Here is a 17,237-nt window from a genome sequence, read left to right as displayed (position 1 = left end):
ATGTAGTAGTTGTTGTAGTAGTAGTAGTAGGTGCATGTAGTTGTAGTAGTTGTTTGTAGTAGTAGTAGTTGTTGTTGTAGTAGTAGTAGTTGTAGTAGTAGTAGGTGTATGTAGTAGTTGTGGCAGTATTAGTAGTAGGTGTATGTAGTAGTTGTTGTTGTAGTAGTAGTAGTAGTAGGTCTATGTAGTAGTTGTTGTAGTAGTAGTAGGTGTATGTAGTAGTAGTAGGTGTATGTAGTAGTAGTATGTAGTAGTAGTTGTAGGTGTATGTAGTAGTTGTTGTAGTAGTAGTAGTAGGTGCATGTAGTTGTAGTAGTTGTTTGTAGTAGTAGTAGTTGTTGTTGTAGTAGTAGTAGTTGTAGTAGTAGTAGGTGTATGTAGTAGTTGTGGCAGTATTAGTAGTAGGTGTATGTAGTAGTTGTTGTAGTAATAGTAGTAGGTCTATGTAGTAGTTGTTGTAGTAGTAGTAGGTGTATGTAGTTGTAGTAGTTGTTTGTAGTAGTAGTAGTTGTAGTAGTAGTAGGTGTATGTAGTAGTTGTGGCAGTATTAGTAGTAGGTGTATGTAGTAGTTGTTGTAGTAATAGTAGTAGGTCTATGTAGTAGTTGTTGTAGTAGTAGTAGGTGTATGTAGTTGTAGTAGTTGTTTGTAGTAGTAGTAGATGTATGTAGTAGTAGTAGGTGTATGTAGTAGTAGTTCCTGTAAGTAAATCTAATCACTCTCTTCATACTGATCAGATTTGCACAAAAGATCTCATTGTAACTTAATCCTCTGCTCTGAGACTCTTATAATGGACCATCCCGGGGTCTGTGGGGTTTTCTTTTGTTTAAAACTTTTGAATAATTGTTTCTGTCTCATCTGAAATGTTAATTTTCAAAACTACAAAGTGAATTTTGATTTTAAAAAGTAAATGTAATAAAAACCTCATTTGCGCAGCAGTGTTTCTTCATATTACATTAAGCCCATTATCCCGCCCTGTTGTTTTTAACGTTAAATACTGATACGCTAGCTGTTTTATTTAATTTAAAAACACGAGGAGCTGCTGAAGTTGAAATACACAGTTACAAAGCCTCTCCAAAGCTCATCTCTAACGCTAACTCGAGGCACTGTTGGGTCTGAACCGCCGTTACGACTTTAATCTGAGCTTTGTTTAGCACAATCTGATCAGTCCCTTTCAAATTACAGCATACCGCAAGCTAGCTAGCATTAGCATTAGTTTTTCAGTCAGCCTTTTGGTTGTTGAAATTGTGTTAAACATTGTGTTAAATGTTAAATTATAGCGATTCGAGAATGTTTTGATGTCACACAAACACAACCTATTGCTATCACCACCACCTATTGCGACTTCGGGAAAAGAAGGCGCCTGATTGGTCTGTTAGTCATGTTCATATCTTGATTTTTAGACATAATAGTGAAAAATAAAAACCCCAGGATCATGTAGAGCGGGCTAATACGAACATTTTAAGACTAAAATGACGAGTCTGACAGCAGCAGTTACAGAAAGAGGGGCCACAATTTTTCAATCGAAAGTGAATTGAAGCTAAGTTCATTGAAGCTGGAAGCACCCACATGATCACTTCCTGTTTCGAACGCAGCGGCTAGCAGGTTAGCAGGTTAGCTATGTCCATTTAGATATACAGTTTATAGTTTTGGGGCAAGAACCAATTTTCGCTTTTGTTTACGTTGTACTTCGCAATGAAATACCCAAACGTAAACGCACAATTGTTGAACTTGATCATTTCTATTAGTGATTTGACTCAAAAACGCACCATATTACAACGTAAATGTGCATTTTAAATACATTAATATTAGCTGCCCTCATTAAATATTATCGGTCTAGAGAATGCAGTGACGTCGTGTAACCCCAGGACCAGAAGCAGGATTCGTGACAGACGTTTTGTTGTTGTATTCTGGTTGCGTCTTGCTCCATCAAAGCCCGATATAAACAGTATTTTTAACCTCACCTCGGGCTCTTTCACGGCAGAAGTCGGTTGTTTGCATAGAGAGATTGCCACCCTCTGCTCTATGTAAAGAGTGGAAAAAAAGAGTGAAGGAAGTCTGCTGTGGAGTTCATTAAAAATATGAAAGGCCAGTCCAGAGTGGGCTCACGGGGGTCGACACGGAGCCGGAGTTTTCAACACGGAGGAATTTGCATGTTCAAATGGACTGCTGGTTTGAATAATTTGAAAATTTCTATCATTTTTTTTTTCATTTTTCTTTATTTGAATTGCTAAAAATTGTCTTTAAAAAGGTGTTTCGTGGCACTTTCCTGCTCGTTTCCGTGGAGATGCTGCTGCCCCTGGACCAGGTCATCGATGTAAATGAAAACTGGTCCTCAAATCGACCGACCTGGATAAATAAGATGCTGTTATTGTTTGAAATGTTCCGTAGTGTTGCATTAAACTTGTCTCTATGCAGACAAGTGCCAGCAGGCCGAGTTACAGGTCAGATCTATGGAGAGGCGAGCCCACGCACAGTAAGAATGCATGTTTTTTTGTTGTTGTTTTTTTAGCAATAAAACATATAATACAGTATAGGCAGGTTTAATGCTATACTGTGGAACATTTCAGGCAAAGTGCATTAACATCTCTATGGAAACAAGCAGGTGGTCAAACTGCCCATCTGAAATGTTACGTAGTGTAACTTTAAATTCATTTTTTCTATAATCTTAGTGTGGTTGGTGCTCTTTTTGGTTGGTTAAAAATTAAAAAATGAATAAATCCAATATAGTCAAGCTTAAAAATGCCATACTGTGGAACATTCATATAGTCAGGCTTAAAAGCACAATAACATCTCTATGGAAACATGCACGTGGTCGAACTGGCCATCTGAAATGTTACATAGTGTACCTTTTAAATTCTTTTTTTTCCTGTAGCCTTAGCGTTTTTGGTTTCTCTTTTTAGGTTGGTTAAATATTGAAAATCACATCTCTATGGAAACATGCAGGTGGACAAACTGCCTAATGTTACATAGTGCATCTTTAAATGGATTTTTTCTACAGCTCTAGAATCGTTGGTACTTTTTTAAGGTTGGTTAAATATTCAAAACAAAGGAAGCTCAGCTCAAGTTTTCATCGGGCGTCATTTTATCTCTTTCTCACTTCCATTTGCCATAAAAAATAAATGCCTTTCGTCTTAATATAGAAAAAAACACATTCACAACTGGCTTTTCAAATGTTGATACGAAAATAAGTATATTTTATTGATTCTTTACTCCAAAGTTATTTCAAGGAGACATTTATAACCAGGGTTAGAAAGTGGATCAGAGCGTCCCGTATATATTTATGCTTTCAGGCTAATTCAAATATCAAAGTCTTCTTCATATTCGTCATGGGATTTCCGAGTTAAATTTGTCGAAATCGTAAAACGTTTCCTGAAAACTGTTTGTTGTGCTTACGTAGCTTATTGTGGAGTAGTGACCCCTCCACCTCTCCGGGAGGTTGGAGCAAAAAACAAAAACATAAACCGAAAGTAGGCCCAGTCTCGCGAATTTGTAAGTCTTTGAATCGTTACGTCGTTTCTCGAAGAAGCTAGAAAAATATTTGCAAATCGATTTTTGTCTTGGCACCTTTGCTCACGTCGCAGAAACGTAACGGTGTCCTCTCGGTGTAATTTCACAGTTTGTTTGAAGAAATTAAATCCAAAATCATTTTAAAATCCGTTTTTGGTAAGCATGACGTGACAGATCCATAGATGCCCGTGTTTAAATATCCGATCAGAAGTCCAGTCGTTTGCTGCTCTCCGTCTGATCTGGAAAAATCCGTGGAGACGTGGGATAATGATCGATTATTGGCGACGCTCAGGTGCACTGCGGGATCTGAGTGTGTCGCTTTGGTTAAAATGACTTGAATTCAGAATATTGGTTTAATTTGAGTAGATTTGACCAAGTAAGATTTAACTGGTTATATTCACCTTCTTCTGGGAGTTGCCTTTAGCGCCACCATCAGCACACAGGTGGTATTACAAAGGCAGGTGATCAGATTTCTTACTTCGACTTGGGACGATATTGGAATTTGTATTGAATTTTGATTAGTATGGCCAAAATAATTACGATGAACGGTTATATCACAACAATGATTATAGTTTTTATGGATATGAATAATTCTAACTTTAACACAGAATATTATGGATGAGCAGGGCCGTCAGCTGACATTTGGGGGCCCGGGGCAGTAAGCCTCACATGGGCCCCCCGTAATACATTTTAAATACAAATCAGCACTACGTCAGATTTTAGCAGCTAAGCTTTTCCCAAATTTTCCAGTGGAATGAGTGGGATTCCCGCTTAAACAGAAGCGCTGTCATAAAGAAAGTGCATTTTGGGGCGTTTACGGGGAAAGTGGGCGGGGCCAAATAAGGTCCATATGAGGATGATGTTTTTGATTAATTTCAAGATCATTTAGCTGGAGGAGCACGGGATAAAAAGTGAGATTTTCTTACCAATTTGGCCAATGTAATGGAATTTAGGTGTGAGTGAGTGTCAAACCCAAGAAAAACAGGTCTAAACCAGGTCTAAACCAGGTCTAAACCAGGTCTAAACCAGGTCTAAACCAGATCTGAACTAGGTCTAAACCAGGTCTGAACTAGGTCTAAACCAGGTCTAAACCAGGTCTAAACCAGATCTGAACTAGGTCTAAACCAGGTCTGAACTAGGTCTAAACCAGGTCTAAACCAGATCTATACCAGGTCTAAACCAGGTCTAAACCAGGTCTAAACCAGGTCTAAACCAGGTCTAAACCAGGTCTAAACCAGGTCTAAACCAAGTCTAAACCAAGTCTAAACCAAGTCTAAACCAGGTCTAAACCAGGTCTAAACCAGGTCTAAACCAGGTCTAAACCAAGTCTAAACCAAGTCTAAACCAGGTCTAAACCAGGTCTAAACCAGATCTATACCAGGACTCTTCCAGGTCTAAACCAGGTCTAAATCAGGTCTAAACCAGGACTCTTCCAGGTCTAAACCAGGTCTAAAGCAGGTCTAAACCAGATCTATACCAGGACTCTTCCAGGTCTAAACCAGGTCTAAATCAGGTCTAAACCAGGACTCTTCCAGGTCTAAACCAGGTCTAAACCAGGTCTAAATCAGGTCTAAACCAGGTCTAAATCAGGTCTAAATCAGGTCTAAACCAGGTCTAAACCAGATTTAAACCAGGTCTATACCAGGACTCTTCCAGGTCTAAACCAGGTCTAAACCAGATCTGAACTAGGTCTAAACCAGGTCTAAACCAGGTCTAAACCAGGTCTAAACCAGGTCTAAACCAGGTCTAAACCAGGTCTAAACCAAGTCAACCAGGTCTAAACCAAGTCTGTAACAGGACTCTTGCAGGTCTAAACCAGGTCTAAACCAGGACTATTCCAGGTTTATACCAGGATTATTTCAGGTCTAAACTAGGTCTAATGTAAGTCTAATGTAGGTCTAATCTAGGTCTAAACCAGGTCTATTCCAGGGCTCTTCCAGGTCTCTTTTCCATGGCAATGTTATTGCGTTGCCTGGATTTGAATGTTCCACAGTATGGCATTAAATGTATCTATTTTCATAATGACAAGCAGCTGATGCCCTTGTACATGTTTTTCAAGGTACTTTTTTAACACCTGCAATTGAATAAATAATGAAAGAATGTCTCAGTTTTTTGGTCATACTGCGGAACATTTCTGGCAAAACGTTTAATAAGATCTCCATGGAGACAAAAGCAAGTTTAGTACCCATTAGAAAAGTTACATAGTGTAGCTTTAAATTATGTTATGATAGAATTGCAGAGGATCTAGTGAATTTTAAAAACTACAGAAATGACAGTAAATATTCAGAATTCAAGTCTCTTTAACAAAACCAGACGTGTTTGTTGTGCATGAATCCTTCAAAATGGCCGACATATTGGTAGACGGTGATGGGTGGAGGGACAGTGGGCGGAGTCAGAGGAACCAGAGTCTCCAGCGAGCGTGCTTCTTGGCCTCGGCTTTGGACTTGCGTTTTGGAGTGGAGGAGTAGAGCGCCTCCTGGGGGTAAGGCAGAGCAGGGAAGTGTGACTCCTCAGTGGGACACAGGCGTTTCATCAACGGCTGGAGCTTGTCCTCCTGCAGCTTGAAGTCCAGCTCCACACTGTAGAGAGGAGGAGAAGAGGGGGAGGAGGAGGGAGAGAGGAAGAGAGGAGAGAGAGAGCAAGAGAGGAGAGGGAGGAGGAGAGAGGAGGGAGAGGGAGGAGGAGGAGAGACAGGAGGAGGAAGAGAGGGGGGAGAAGGAGGAGGAGAAAGATAGGAGGAGGAGGGAGAGAGGAGAGGGAGGAGGAAGAGCAGGAGGAGGGAAGAGGAGGAGGAGGAGGAGAGGGAGGAGAGAGAGAGGAAGAGAGGAGAGGGAGTAGGAGGAGGAGAGAGAGAGCAAGAGAGGAGAGGGAGGAGGAGAGAGGAGGGAGAGGGAGGAGGAGGAGAGACAGGAGGAGAGACAGGAGGAGGAGGAGAGACAGGAGGAGGAAGAGGAGGAGAGACAGGAGGAGGAAGAGAGGGGGGAGGAGAGAGGGAGGAGGAGAGAGGAAGAGGTGGAAGAGAGGGAGGAGGAGAAGAGTCAGGAGGAGGAGAATGAGGAGGAGGATGAGAGACAGGAGGAGAAGGACAAGAAGGAGTACGAGGAGAAGAAGGATGGGAGGGAGCAGAAGAAGAAAGAGAAGGAGAGGGAGGAGGAAGACGGGGAGGAGGAAAAAAAGAGGGAGGAGGAGAAGAAGTTTTAATAAAGTTGTTTGTATAGAAGTCTGTGTAGACCCTCAGTCGTCCAGGTCTGATCCATAGCAAACAACGAAGTTAAATCTGTCAACTGGACAAATCTTGTAGGAGAAGCTTCTTGGATGAGCAGTGAAACGTCTTCACAGATTTAACTTCATTGTTTGCTATGTTTAAGTTGTTTTTCACATTCTGTTTGATGAACTGATCAAAACTTGTGTTTCTCCAGTGAAACTCGTCTCAAACAGAAAAAACAGAAAACACAAAGAGAGATCCCTCTATGTCCCACACAAAGTTTCATGGATAATGTAACACACGAGGAACACACAAGAAATACACAAGAAACTGTATAAATGTTTTAATTGTTCACCAAATTATAAGTAAAACGAATAAAACTGCATTAGTCTTGTACAGAGCGTTTTCCACAGGCTCAAAGTCTCTTTACGATGTCGTCTGTGACTCATTCCCTCCACAGCTGTTGGTCGTAAGCTGCTATTGTAGCCACATCTGCCCTGGGGCAAACTGACAGATGTGAGGCTGCTCCATCAGCCCCTCCGACCTCCACCAGCACTCACACACACACACACACACACACACCACAGTCTGACGTGTGAGGCGTCATGTCTATTACACAACAGTTTTCACCACTGGCCTCACTGTGGCACCAGCAGCTTCAGACCAGGCCCAGAACTGTTTAGGATTTGATCAGACTCCTCCTCTCTCCTCCTCTCTCCTCCATTCCCCCCTCTTTTCTCCCACTCTCCTCTTTTCTCCACTCTCCCCTCCTCTCTTTCTCTCTCCACCTCTCACCCCTCCTCTGCTCCTCTCTCCTCCACTCTCATCCTCTATCCTCCCCTCCTCTCATCCCTTTTCTTCTTCTCTCTCCTCCTCTCCTCCCTTTTCTCCTTCTCTCTCCTCTCCTCCTCTCTCCTCCATTCCCCCCTCTTTTCTCCCACTCTCCTCTTTTCTCCACTCTCCCCTCCTCTCTTTCTCTCTCCTCCACTCTCCACCTCTCACCCCTCCTCTGCTCCTCTCTCCTCCACTCTCATCCTCTCTCCTCCCCTTCTCTCATCCCTTTTCTCCTTCTCTCTCCTCCTCTCTCCTCTCAGCCCTCCTCTTCTTCTCTGCTCCTCTCACCCCTCCTCTCCTTCTCTCTCCTGCCCCCCCTGCTCTCATCCTCTCTCCTCCTCTCTTTCTTTCTCCTCCCCCCCCCTCCTCTTAAATCCTGACGCGTTCAGTCACATGACCCTCTAAACCAAATTAAACTACGCCGGACCCACTTGACCCCTACATCTGCATCTGTCGACTGCTCTGCTCGCTCAGCCTAAGTGACCTACTTTTCGCTTCCTATCTCCTACCTCCTAGCTCCTTGTTCCCTTCATCATTGGCTGCGGTTCCCTGCACACTTAAAATGAGATTAGGCTCAGATTTTGGGAGTTATAAGATTATTAAAATGACATATAAACAGCCATAAGATCTGATTTCTTTCGGATCGCGGTCCCTCGTGTTGCTCTCATCAGATAATGCAGTTTTCATGTCGTTAAAATAGGCTTAACGGGCCAGAAATCAGATAATAATTTGATTTTAATTTGCATGTAAACGCGTTGCCAGATCCTCCCTTTTGATCTCATTACTGCCCCTACAATTCTAACATTTTAGATTCATTTTTTCATTTCATTCACATATTTTGAAGTAGTAGTGAAGAATAATAGTAAAAACCACTCCATACCACTCACACGCTAACGCTAAAGCAGGAATCTGAAGCTACGATTGAGCAGTGTCTTTAAAACTATTAAAAAAATCAGCTCGAAAGGAAAGAGAATCGTCCCAAACACATATAAACTCTAAAAGTGATAGTTCTGCCCTCTAGTGGTTAACTGTATAGTGCATTCACCTGTTGAACCATACTTGAACCTCAAAAACATTTACAGTCACATTCCAGATTGTTTACTCAAATATTTTCTGGATATTGTTGTTGAGATCCAAAAAAGTAGGTATTCATTTTCTCCAGTAGGTGGCGCTGTGGAAAAATTATGTTTTTAAAAGAATATCCAAACTTTGATCGATACATGTTGAAATCGCTTCACAAACTTTCCGTATCAATTACTTACTTAAACTCCTTTCAACTCGACAACAGTAATAATTTCACCTTTGTTTATTTGCACTGACAGAGAAAACACTGAACTTTGTGCCAGGAAAACACTCTGTTCCACCTTGTGATGTCATGTGGTGATACAGGAAGTACTCTGATGTTCGTTTAAACTCCACACACCTTCACTAGAATCGTTTGGATGATTTCAGACCTGGAATTGCCACATTTCTACTGAACTAAAGGTAAAAAAAAAGTTAGCCGTTAGCTTGAAAACTACTACTTTATGACATCACAAGGTGGAACAGAGCATTTTGAGCTTTGGAGATGTAGAGACTAATGATGCAAGGTTACTCAGACATGTGTGAATGAACCAAAACACAACTCCAGGCATGTTTTTGAGGCATTAACAGCATTACAACATAATTTAACGCTCACAAGAGTCCATTTCGCTTCAAACTACAGAGATTAAAGTTTTAACCTTACGTCAGTGCCTCCTATATCACCCTCCATCGCCAGCGACTTTCATTCAAACATGTCATGACTTTATAAGACGTGATATGGGATTTTCGTGTTTCTATGACGTTTTTTCCGTGGAATACCGGATTGCGTCACGGTTGTAATCCCGCGGACTCCGAGGTTTAAGTGATATTCAGATTAAGTGCAGCGTCGTGTGTTTAATCTCCTCTGCTCTGTGTAATGTCACCAACCTCGTGAAAAGGTGACGGTAATGATGGATTTCAATGTGCTTCCTATAGAAACCCAAGCCTGGTCGTGTTCAGATAAAACTGAACGTACTAAAGCTGCAAGAGTAATGGCGATCAGACCATAGACTGTATATATAAATGGACATCGCTAACCTGCTGGCTCCAATTCACTTTCTATTGAAAAACTGTGGCCCCTCTCTCTGTAACTGCTGCTGTCAGACTCGTCATTTTGGTCTTAAAATGTTCGTATTAACCCGCTCTACATGATCCTGGTGTTTTTATTTCACTATTGTGTCTGTAAATCAAGATATGAACATTAATAACAGACGAAATGGGATGTCCACGTCTTTGCCAGCCTTACGTTAGCCCTGATTGAGTTTAGGGTATGGGTAAAACAGTTGGACTTCGTCTGCAGTGTGAACGTAGCCACAACTCCAATGCTCAAAATGCTGTTTATTGCGTAACAAAATTCCCAAACTAAGAATTTGCTTTGGCAGCGTGGTACAACATAAAACAAGGAATGATAATGGCGAAAATAAAACAACGATAAAATAAAAGCAGGTATAAAACTCTTCGCAGCGAGATCTCCCCCCCGTTATCAGACCTCCAACTTCTGAGGCGACCCCATCTGACAACTTAACACGTTGCTGTAAAAGGTGACATATTTAAAGCCCGATACTGGAACCTGAGGACGTATATTTGAACTGAACAGGCAGAGGTGTGGCAGCGTCTAAACTCAGCACTTTGTTTCAGTTTGAGTCAGGCTTTAAAACAGAGCCAAGAACACCGCTACTATTAGCAATAAATCAGCCCCGAGAGCTCGTTCATTACAATGATAGAAGTGCCCCGGTGTTTGGGCTCGGTTTGGGAGCGGGTCTATGGAGCGGCGCGTACTGTTAGCAAGTTCTCTGATAATTCACCTTCACCCCACACTCGCCAAATGGAGCCCGCGTTTGTTATGTTAATGGTGGTGTCGACGTCTCTGCCAGCCTTATGTTAGCGCTGAGTTTATTTAGGCACGATTCACTGTGTCAGCTTCTACTGTGGAACTTTCTGGTGATGGATAAGGAGTTGCTTGTCTCCATGGTGATGTTATTGCGTCGCCTGGAAGGTTCCACACTATGGCATTTATTGTATTACATTTGTTATGATAATGAGGGTGTCCATGTCTTTGCCAACCTTACGTTAGCGCTGAGTTTATTAAAGCATGATTTAAAGCTGCACTGTGGAACTTTCTGGTGATGGATACAGAGCTGCTTATCTCCATGGTGATGTTATTGCTTTGCTTGGAATGTTCCGCAGTATGGCGTTTATCGTATCACATTTGTCACGTTAACTGGAAATGTCCGCATCTTTGCCAGCCTTACGTTAGTGCTGAGTTTATTAAGGCATGATTTAAAGCTGCACTGTGGAACTTTCTGGCGGGGGATACACATCTGGTCGTTTCCATGGTGATGTTATTCCTGGAATGTTCCGCAGTATACCATTTATCGTATTACATTTGTCGCATTGATGATAATTGGAAATGTGCACGTTTTTGCCAGCCTTATGTTAGCAGTGAGTTTATTTAAGTACGTCTTAACCTCCTGAGACCTGAGCTCTTGCATGACAGGCTTTATTAATTTCTCTTTGTTATTTGGGCTGATCGGGACCTGATGAGTTTAAATACAAAGAATTATCTTTTTACATTATGTAGTTTCTGAGAAAAAAATATGTAAATCAAATGTCCTCATATGTGGACATTATACTCATTTTGATAAAACATTTGAATAATGATTTGCAAAACCTATTTATTAAGACCCTGAAAACAGCAACATTTGTCCTGAATGTAAAAAGAAAATGTGAAACAACAATTGTGCCTCTTGGAACAATGTGTCTCGTGTGAAGAGCTGCTGACAGGAGCAGGAAGAAAAAAAAAAAAATTCAAATAAAATATTCTAAACATTCTAAACTGTTAAAAATTAATATATATAATATATTTACATTGTTGCTGTTATTGTATGCTGTTATTCTTCATCTAATAATTTGCACTGTGGCCTAGACAACCCAAAAACGTACTGTCTACATATGAGGACACCAGGTCTCAGGAGGTTAAAGCTGCATTCTGGAACTTTTCGGTTCAGGGATCATAACTGCTTGTCTCCACGGTGATCTTATTGCTTCGCCTGGAATGTTCCACAATATGGCATTTATCGTATGTATCTCACATTTACTGAATTTCTTATGTTAATGCTAAACTCGGTAAACTCACTGCTAACATAAGACTATTTAGATACAATTTAAAGCTGCACTGTGGAACTTTCTGGTATAAGGGTCATACCTGCTTGTCTCAATGGAGATGTTATTGCTGGAAAGTTCCACAGTCTAGCATTTATCATATCTTGCATATATTTAATCTACATGTCACTTCAGTTGGACATAAATTGGTTGTATTTGGCCAAGAAAGTCCCAGAATGTTTGAACTGAAGAACAGAACAAGTTTTTTGTCTTACTTAAGAGAGAAATAACATCTACACAACACATCTGTTTTGTCAGTTTTGTCTTATTTTAGTTTAGCTTAAAAGAAATACATACTTAAAGCCGTGGTATCGAAATCGCTGTCATAACGGAAAAAGCTAGCTTGCCACGTCCCTCATTTATATGACTCTAAACTCACTCAAAAACGTTATTAATTTAACAAAAAAAAAAAATCATTACAGTCCAACATTTTCACAGTTTCAAAGGATGGGAGAAGGATTAATTGAGAAACCATGGTAACGGGACACATAAACTTGAAGATCTCATTTACCCCGCTAAAATGAGTCCGCTGACCACCACTTTCTGTCTGTTCTAATATGCCTCCGTCTCGTGCCTCCTCTCTGGTTAGACTCCAGACAGTTTGACTGGAAATCAAGAGAAGATAATGGTCCCATCTGTGAAAAACACTTTCAGGACGTCTCTAATGAAATGTGAGAGCCCACTTATCTTTATGAGAGAGGTCCAGAGCCACCTCCCACCTCCCCAAAAGAATGTTGTCGTTGTGTCCTTGGGCAGAAGTGTTATACCTCCTCTTTAATCAACAGATACTTAGGCGTTTTTGGGGGGATATTTTAACCTCAACTAGATCATCTCTTCTTTCAAATCCTACTTTCCTAGTTCAAAAGAAAGAAAAAAACATATCTCCTCTCCTCCCGACCACCCCAAACTGCATGTCCAGGACATCCACCTCTCCTCGCTCTAGGATCCTAACCTGCATCCTTGCTTCCTACCCTCCGTCTCCTTTTCGCACATTCTCACCTTGGCGTTTTGCTTGCTCTTATCTTTCTGGCGGTGTGAAAATGTCCCGCCTGTCTGACCTGGAGATCACGTCTGTCACCATGGAAACCAGCATGCCTCCATGTTGGAAAACCTCATTATAACCTGAGCAGAACATGATGTGTCCCCCAGTGGAGTGGAGCTGGAGGTGAGCACGGTCTGCCCGCTCATCTCCATGTTACAATGTGATGATGCTATAATGTTATGATGTTATGAAGTTTTTATGTTATAATGTTATGATGCTATAATGTTATGATGCTATAATGTTATGAAGGTATAATGTTATGATGTTATAAGAGTAAGCAAACTTCTCAAAAAACACCTCAAGTAAGAGTATATATTATTATTAGTAGGAGTAATGTTGCTGAAAAAGTACAATCTCTTTAAAGTCCTACCTGGTCCTAACGGTCCCTTGTGAAAAAACAACTAGTGTTTGTTTTTTTTCATTCATCTTTGTCTCATGTTCAGGTTTCACAATAGATCTAAGACTCCTATCTTTTAAAATACTCACACTGTTTAGACTTTATTTTGTTGCTTTTTATTTAAGGTGTTTTATGATCATTCAAGGCAATTTTTGTAACCGATATTTTATTTAAAATTTAGATCTTGAATTTGTACTTTTATCAATGCTGAAACTAGTATCGAAACTAGATTCTCATCATTTTGGTCTTAAACGTTCGTATTAACCTGCTCTACATGATCCTGGGGTTTTTATTTCACTATTGTGTCTTTAAATCAAGATATGAACATTAATAAGAGACAAATCAAGCGCCTTCTTTCCCTGAGGTCGCTCCCGCTAGCGTTAGCAACAGGTTTGATTGACAGTGTTGGGAAGGGGCGTTACCTTCAGCATCCTCGCTCTGGATTGGCTCTTTGGTTGCTATGATACTCGTGGTTGTAACTGGGCTCTAAATTCCCCTCTATAACTGCTAGCCTTGATGAGCTTCATTTGACTGGAGCCGCTTTATTATCATTGTGGTATCGAAATCGGTATCGAGTATTGAGTTTCTTCCTTAGTATCGATATTGTATTTCTGTGTGTTTTCCTTATACCCCTCGCTGTCATTCGTTCATAGAATATCTTAAAGTGAAATCCCTAATCCCGTCTGTTGCTGTTTGTCTGCTCTCCAGGCGTTGTCGAGTCTGAACCGTTGCTCTGGTAAATCCGGGTCTCTGATGGTGAACGGCGCTCGCCTCCATCTTGGGACCTCCTCTATCGACTTAATCACAGATGTTTAAATCTGTGTGAGTTTGATGGGACATTAGGCGCCTAAACGCGTCGCCGTGGAAATGGGATTACTCGATTTAAGGGCGGAGACGTAAGACTCTGAAATAATAGAAGGGAGAACGTGTTTCAAATCCCCGGCTTTGCTCCGCTCCCTCCTGCCTCTCACTCGGCTCGCTCCCAGCTCTCCGTCTGTGTGATGATTTTGCCTTATTCCATCTCTCTCTTCCCTCTTCCCTCTTCCTCTCTCTCTCTCCCTCTCCCCCTTCCTCTCTCTTCCTCTCACTCTCACTCTCTCTCTATCCTCCTCTCTCTCTCTTCAGGTCTTGCACTCTACCCCCTCTCTATCCCTCTCTCTCTCCTCTCGTCTCTCTCCCCTCCCCCTCCCTCTCACCCTCTCTCCTACTCCCTTCCTTCTCCTCTCTTCTTCTCTCTCTGTTTCTCCCTCTCTCTCTCTCCTTCCTCTCACATTACATTACCTGGCAGACTCTGGATGAACTCTAATAATCCTTTCATCTTTTCACTTCCTGTTCTCTTTCTCTCTCCCCCTTCCTCCCTCTCTCCCCTCTCCCTACTCTCTCCATCTCCCTCCTCTCTCCTCACTTCTCTTCTCTCTCCCCCTCTTTCTTCTCTCACCATTTCTCCCTTACCCCTCTTACTTTCTCCTCTTTTCTTTTTCCCTCCCCCACTTTACCCTCTCCCCTTCTCTCTCTCCCCCTTGCTACTCCCTCTCCGCTCTTCTCCCTCCCCCCCTTTCCTCTTCTCCCTCTCCTTCTCTCTCTCCTCTCCCCGTCCCTCTTTCTCTCCCCTCTCCCTCTCTCCCCTCTCTCCTCTTCTCTCTCCCCCTCTCTCTTCTCTCATCTCTCCCCTCCCCCTTTCACTTTCTCCCTCTCTCCTTTTTCTCCTTCCCGCTCTCTCCCCTCTCCTTTTTTCGCTCCCCTCTTTTCCTGTCTCTCCTCTCCCTCCCCCCTTCCTCTCTGTGCCCTCTCCCTCTCTCTCCTCTCTCTCTCCCTCTCTCTCCTCTCCTCCGTCACCCTCTCCCTCTCCTCTCCCTCTCTTCTTTCTCTCACATTACATCACCTGGTTGAACTCTAATAATCCTTTCATCTTTTCACTTCCTGTTCTCTCAAAGTGTCGCGTGTCGTCTACAAAGTCTTACATTCCCAAAGTTCATTTTCCGCCTTCTCCGTCGGAGCACATTTTTCTCTCAGAGGAAAAGAACACACAGACAGAGAGAGAGAGAGAGAGAAAGCGATGGAGAGATCGAACAATGAAAGAAAAATCCCAAAATGATCCTAGTTCCCCTTAAGTACAACACAGGACCACTGCTGCAGACTCTTGGCACTTGTCTTGAAACTGGTTAAAGATGAACTGTGTAACTTTTCTAGTCACCTGCTTGTCTCTGTGGAGATACTTTGCCTGGAATGTTCCACAATCTGGCATTAAACTTCTATATCTTACACTTATTCAATTTTAGGTGTTAGTACAGCTTAAAAATATACTTTCATACTATGGAGCAGGCTTGCCTCTCCCCAGACCTGACCAGTAACTTGGCTTGGAGGCATCACATGTTCGTCTCCATGGAGATGTTATGCTTTGCCTGGAATGTTTCACAGTATGGCATTAGCCTTCTATGTCTGAATCAATCTGTATTTGGTCTGGCTGCATCACTCACTTGTTTTTAACCATGGATAGAGATACGTTTAATGCCATAGTTGTGTCAGATGCCCTCCCTGTGTGTGTCAGATGCCCTCCCTTTAATGCAGTCTTTGTGTTATTTTGCCCGTTCATATCGTCAGTTCTTCCGGACCTCTTTAAAACGTGAACCGAATGCTAATATTACAACATAAATCTCAAAGCTAACCGTAATCACAACTCCTGTCAGAAAAAATCAAAATTAGATCTATTTTTCCCCCGAATCGTTCAGCCGTATAAAAAAAACACAACAACATTTGAAAGTCTTGTTGTGAAATCAGAGACGCGAGATCGTAACCTCCTCCCTGCATCGATCTGATCCTGTTGTTATGCAAACGACACATTTTCAGATCTGAAGCCACATCCTCACGCACATCGATTATGCTGAAGAGAGCGCGGCTAGCTAGCTCGTCAACACTAAGATTTATTAGCCTATGTGTCCACAGCGGTCACAGGATCAACGTCGTCGTAAATACTGAGCTACAGCACGGAGAGAACCGCATACTGCAGGTCAAAAGGGAGGAAAACCCCCCCCCCAAAAAACGGGAAATTTAAACATAGGAATTTAAAACTTTTTCCATTTATTTATTTTATTTATTTTTATTTATTTATTTTCATATATTTATTAATTTATTTATTTTCATATATTTATTCATTCATTTATTATTATTATTTTTTATGTTTACATATGGGAATAATGCATTTCACATGTAAAAAAATAAATAAATACCCCAAATTGCATAGTTGTCTCATATAAGTTTAATAAAAGTCTGAATTCTGGATAGAGCTAAAATTTTTGGTTCATTTTATCAGAAGCAAAGGTTTTTCCTAAGCAGATTTTAGATATCTGAATTACCAATGCACCGATTCGATGCTGTAAAATGGTGGTTATTATATAAACTAACTATAACTTGGTCTTGTCTTTGGGTTTAAATTAAATATGAACTAGATATCAATAAATTATACATACAGAATCTTTCAAATATTGTAAATAAATGTGTCCTGAATCATGTTAAGTGTCGTCTGTGGATCCACTGCAGAAGTTTGTGTGATTTAACAATTAACAATTATTTTTGTCTCTGGATAAAATCATTTAAAACAGCAACATGACCCAAAACCTAAAGACTGGAACAATATGCTCCTCCTTTTTTCACACTTTTTAAAAAATATAGACCTTCAAAATGCCCCATTAACTCCTCTTTCTTCTCCTTCTCTACCTCCTCTTCCCTCTCTCCCTCCTTCTCTTGCTCCTCTTCTTCCCTTTTGCCCTCCTCCTCCTCCTCTTCCTTCTCCTCCTCTCCCCTGTTGCTCTCCTCCTCCTCTTCTTCTTTCCTCTTGCCCTCCTCTTCTTCCCTTTTGCCCTCCTCCTAATCCTCCTCCTCTTCTTCCCTCTTGCCCTCCTCTTCTTCCCTTTTGCCCTCCTCCTAATCCTCCTCCTCTTCTTCTTTCCTCTTGCCCTCCTCCTCTTCTTCTTTCCTCTTGCCCTCCTCTTCTTCCCTTTTGCCCTCCTCCTAATCCTCCTCCTCTTC

The 17,237-nt window shown here is 41.6% G+C and overlaps 2 protein-coding genes across 2 annotated transcripts in view; one reads left to right on the top strand and one right to left on the bottom strand.

The window, feature by feature from the left end:
- Positions 1-17,237, top strand: part of dock1 (dedicator of cytokinesis 1) — a 361,518-nt gene that overhangs the window by 140,873 nt on the left and 203,408 nt on the right. The gene's annotated exons all lie outside the window — the stretch shown is intronic.
- LOC117386865 (inhibitory synaptic factor 2A) overlaps positions 5,902-17,237 on the bottom strand; it is a 31,984-nt gene continuing 20,648 nt past the window's right edge. The window contains exon 4 of the mRNA XM_033984238.2: positions 5,902-6,088. Coding sequence (XP_033840129.1) covers positions 5,902-6,088 — 187 coding nt within the window. The remainder of the gene's footprint in view (positions 6,089-17,237) is intronic.

Source organism: Periophthalmus magnuspinnatus, chromosome 19 (assembly GCF_009829125.3).
Source record: "Periophthalmus magnuspinnatus isolate fPerMag1 chromosome 19, fPerMag1.2.pri, whole genome shotgun sequence".
Lineage (NCBI taxonomy): Eukaryota > Metazoa > Chordata > Actinopteri > Gobiiformes > Gobiidae > Periophthalmus > Periophthalmus magnuspinnatus.
The sequence above is the reverse complement of the archived record's forward strand: the minus strand, read 5'-3'. Positions and strand labels throughout refer to the sequence as shown.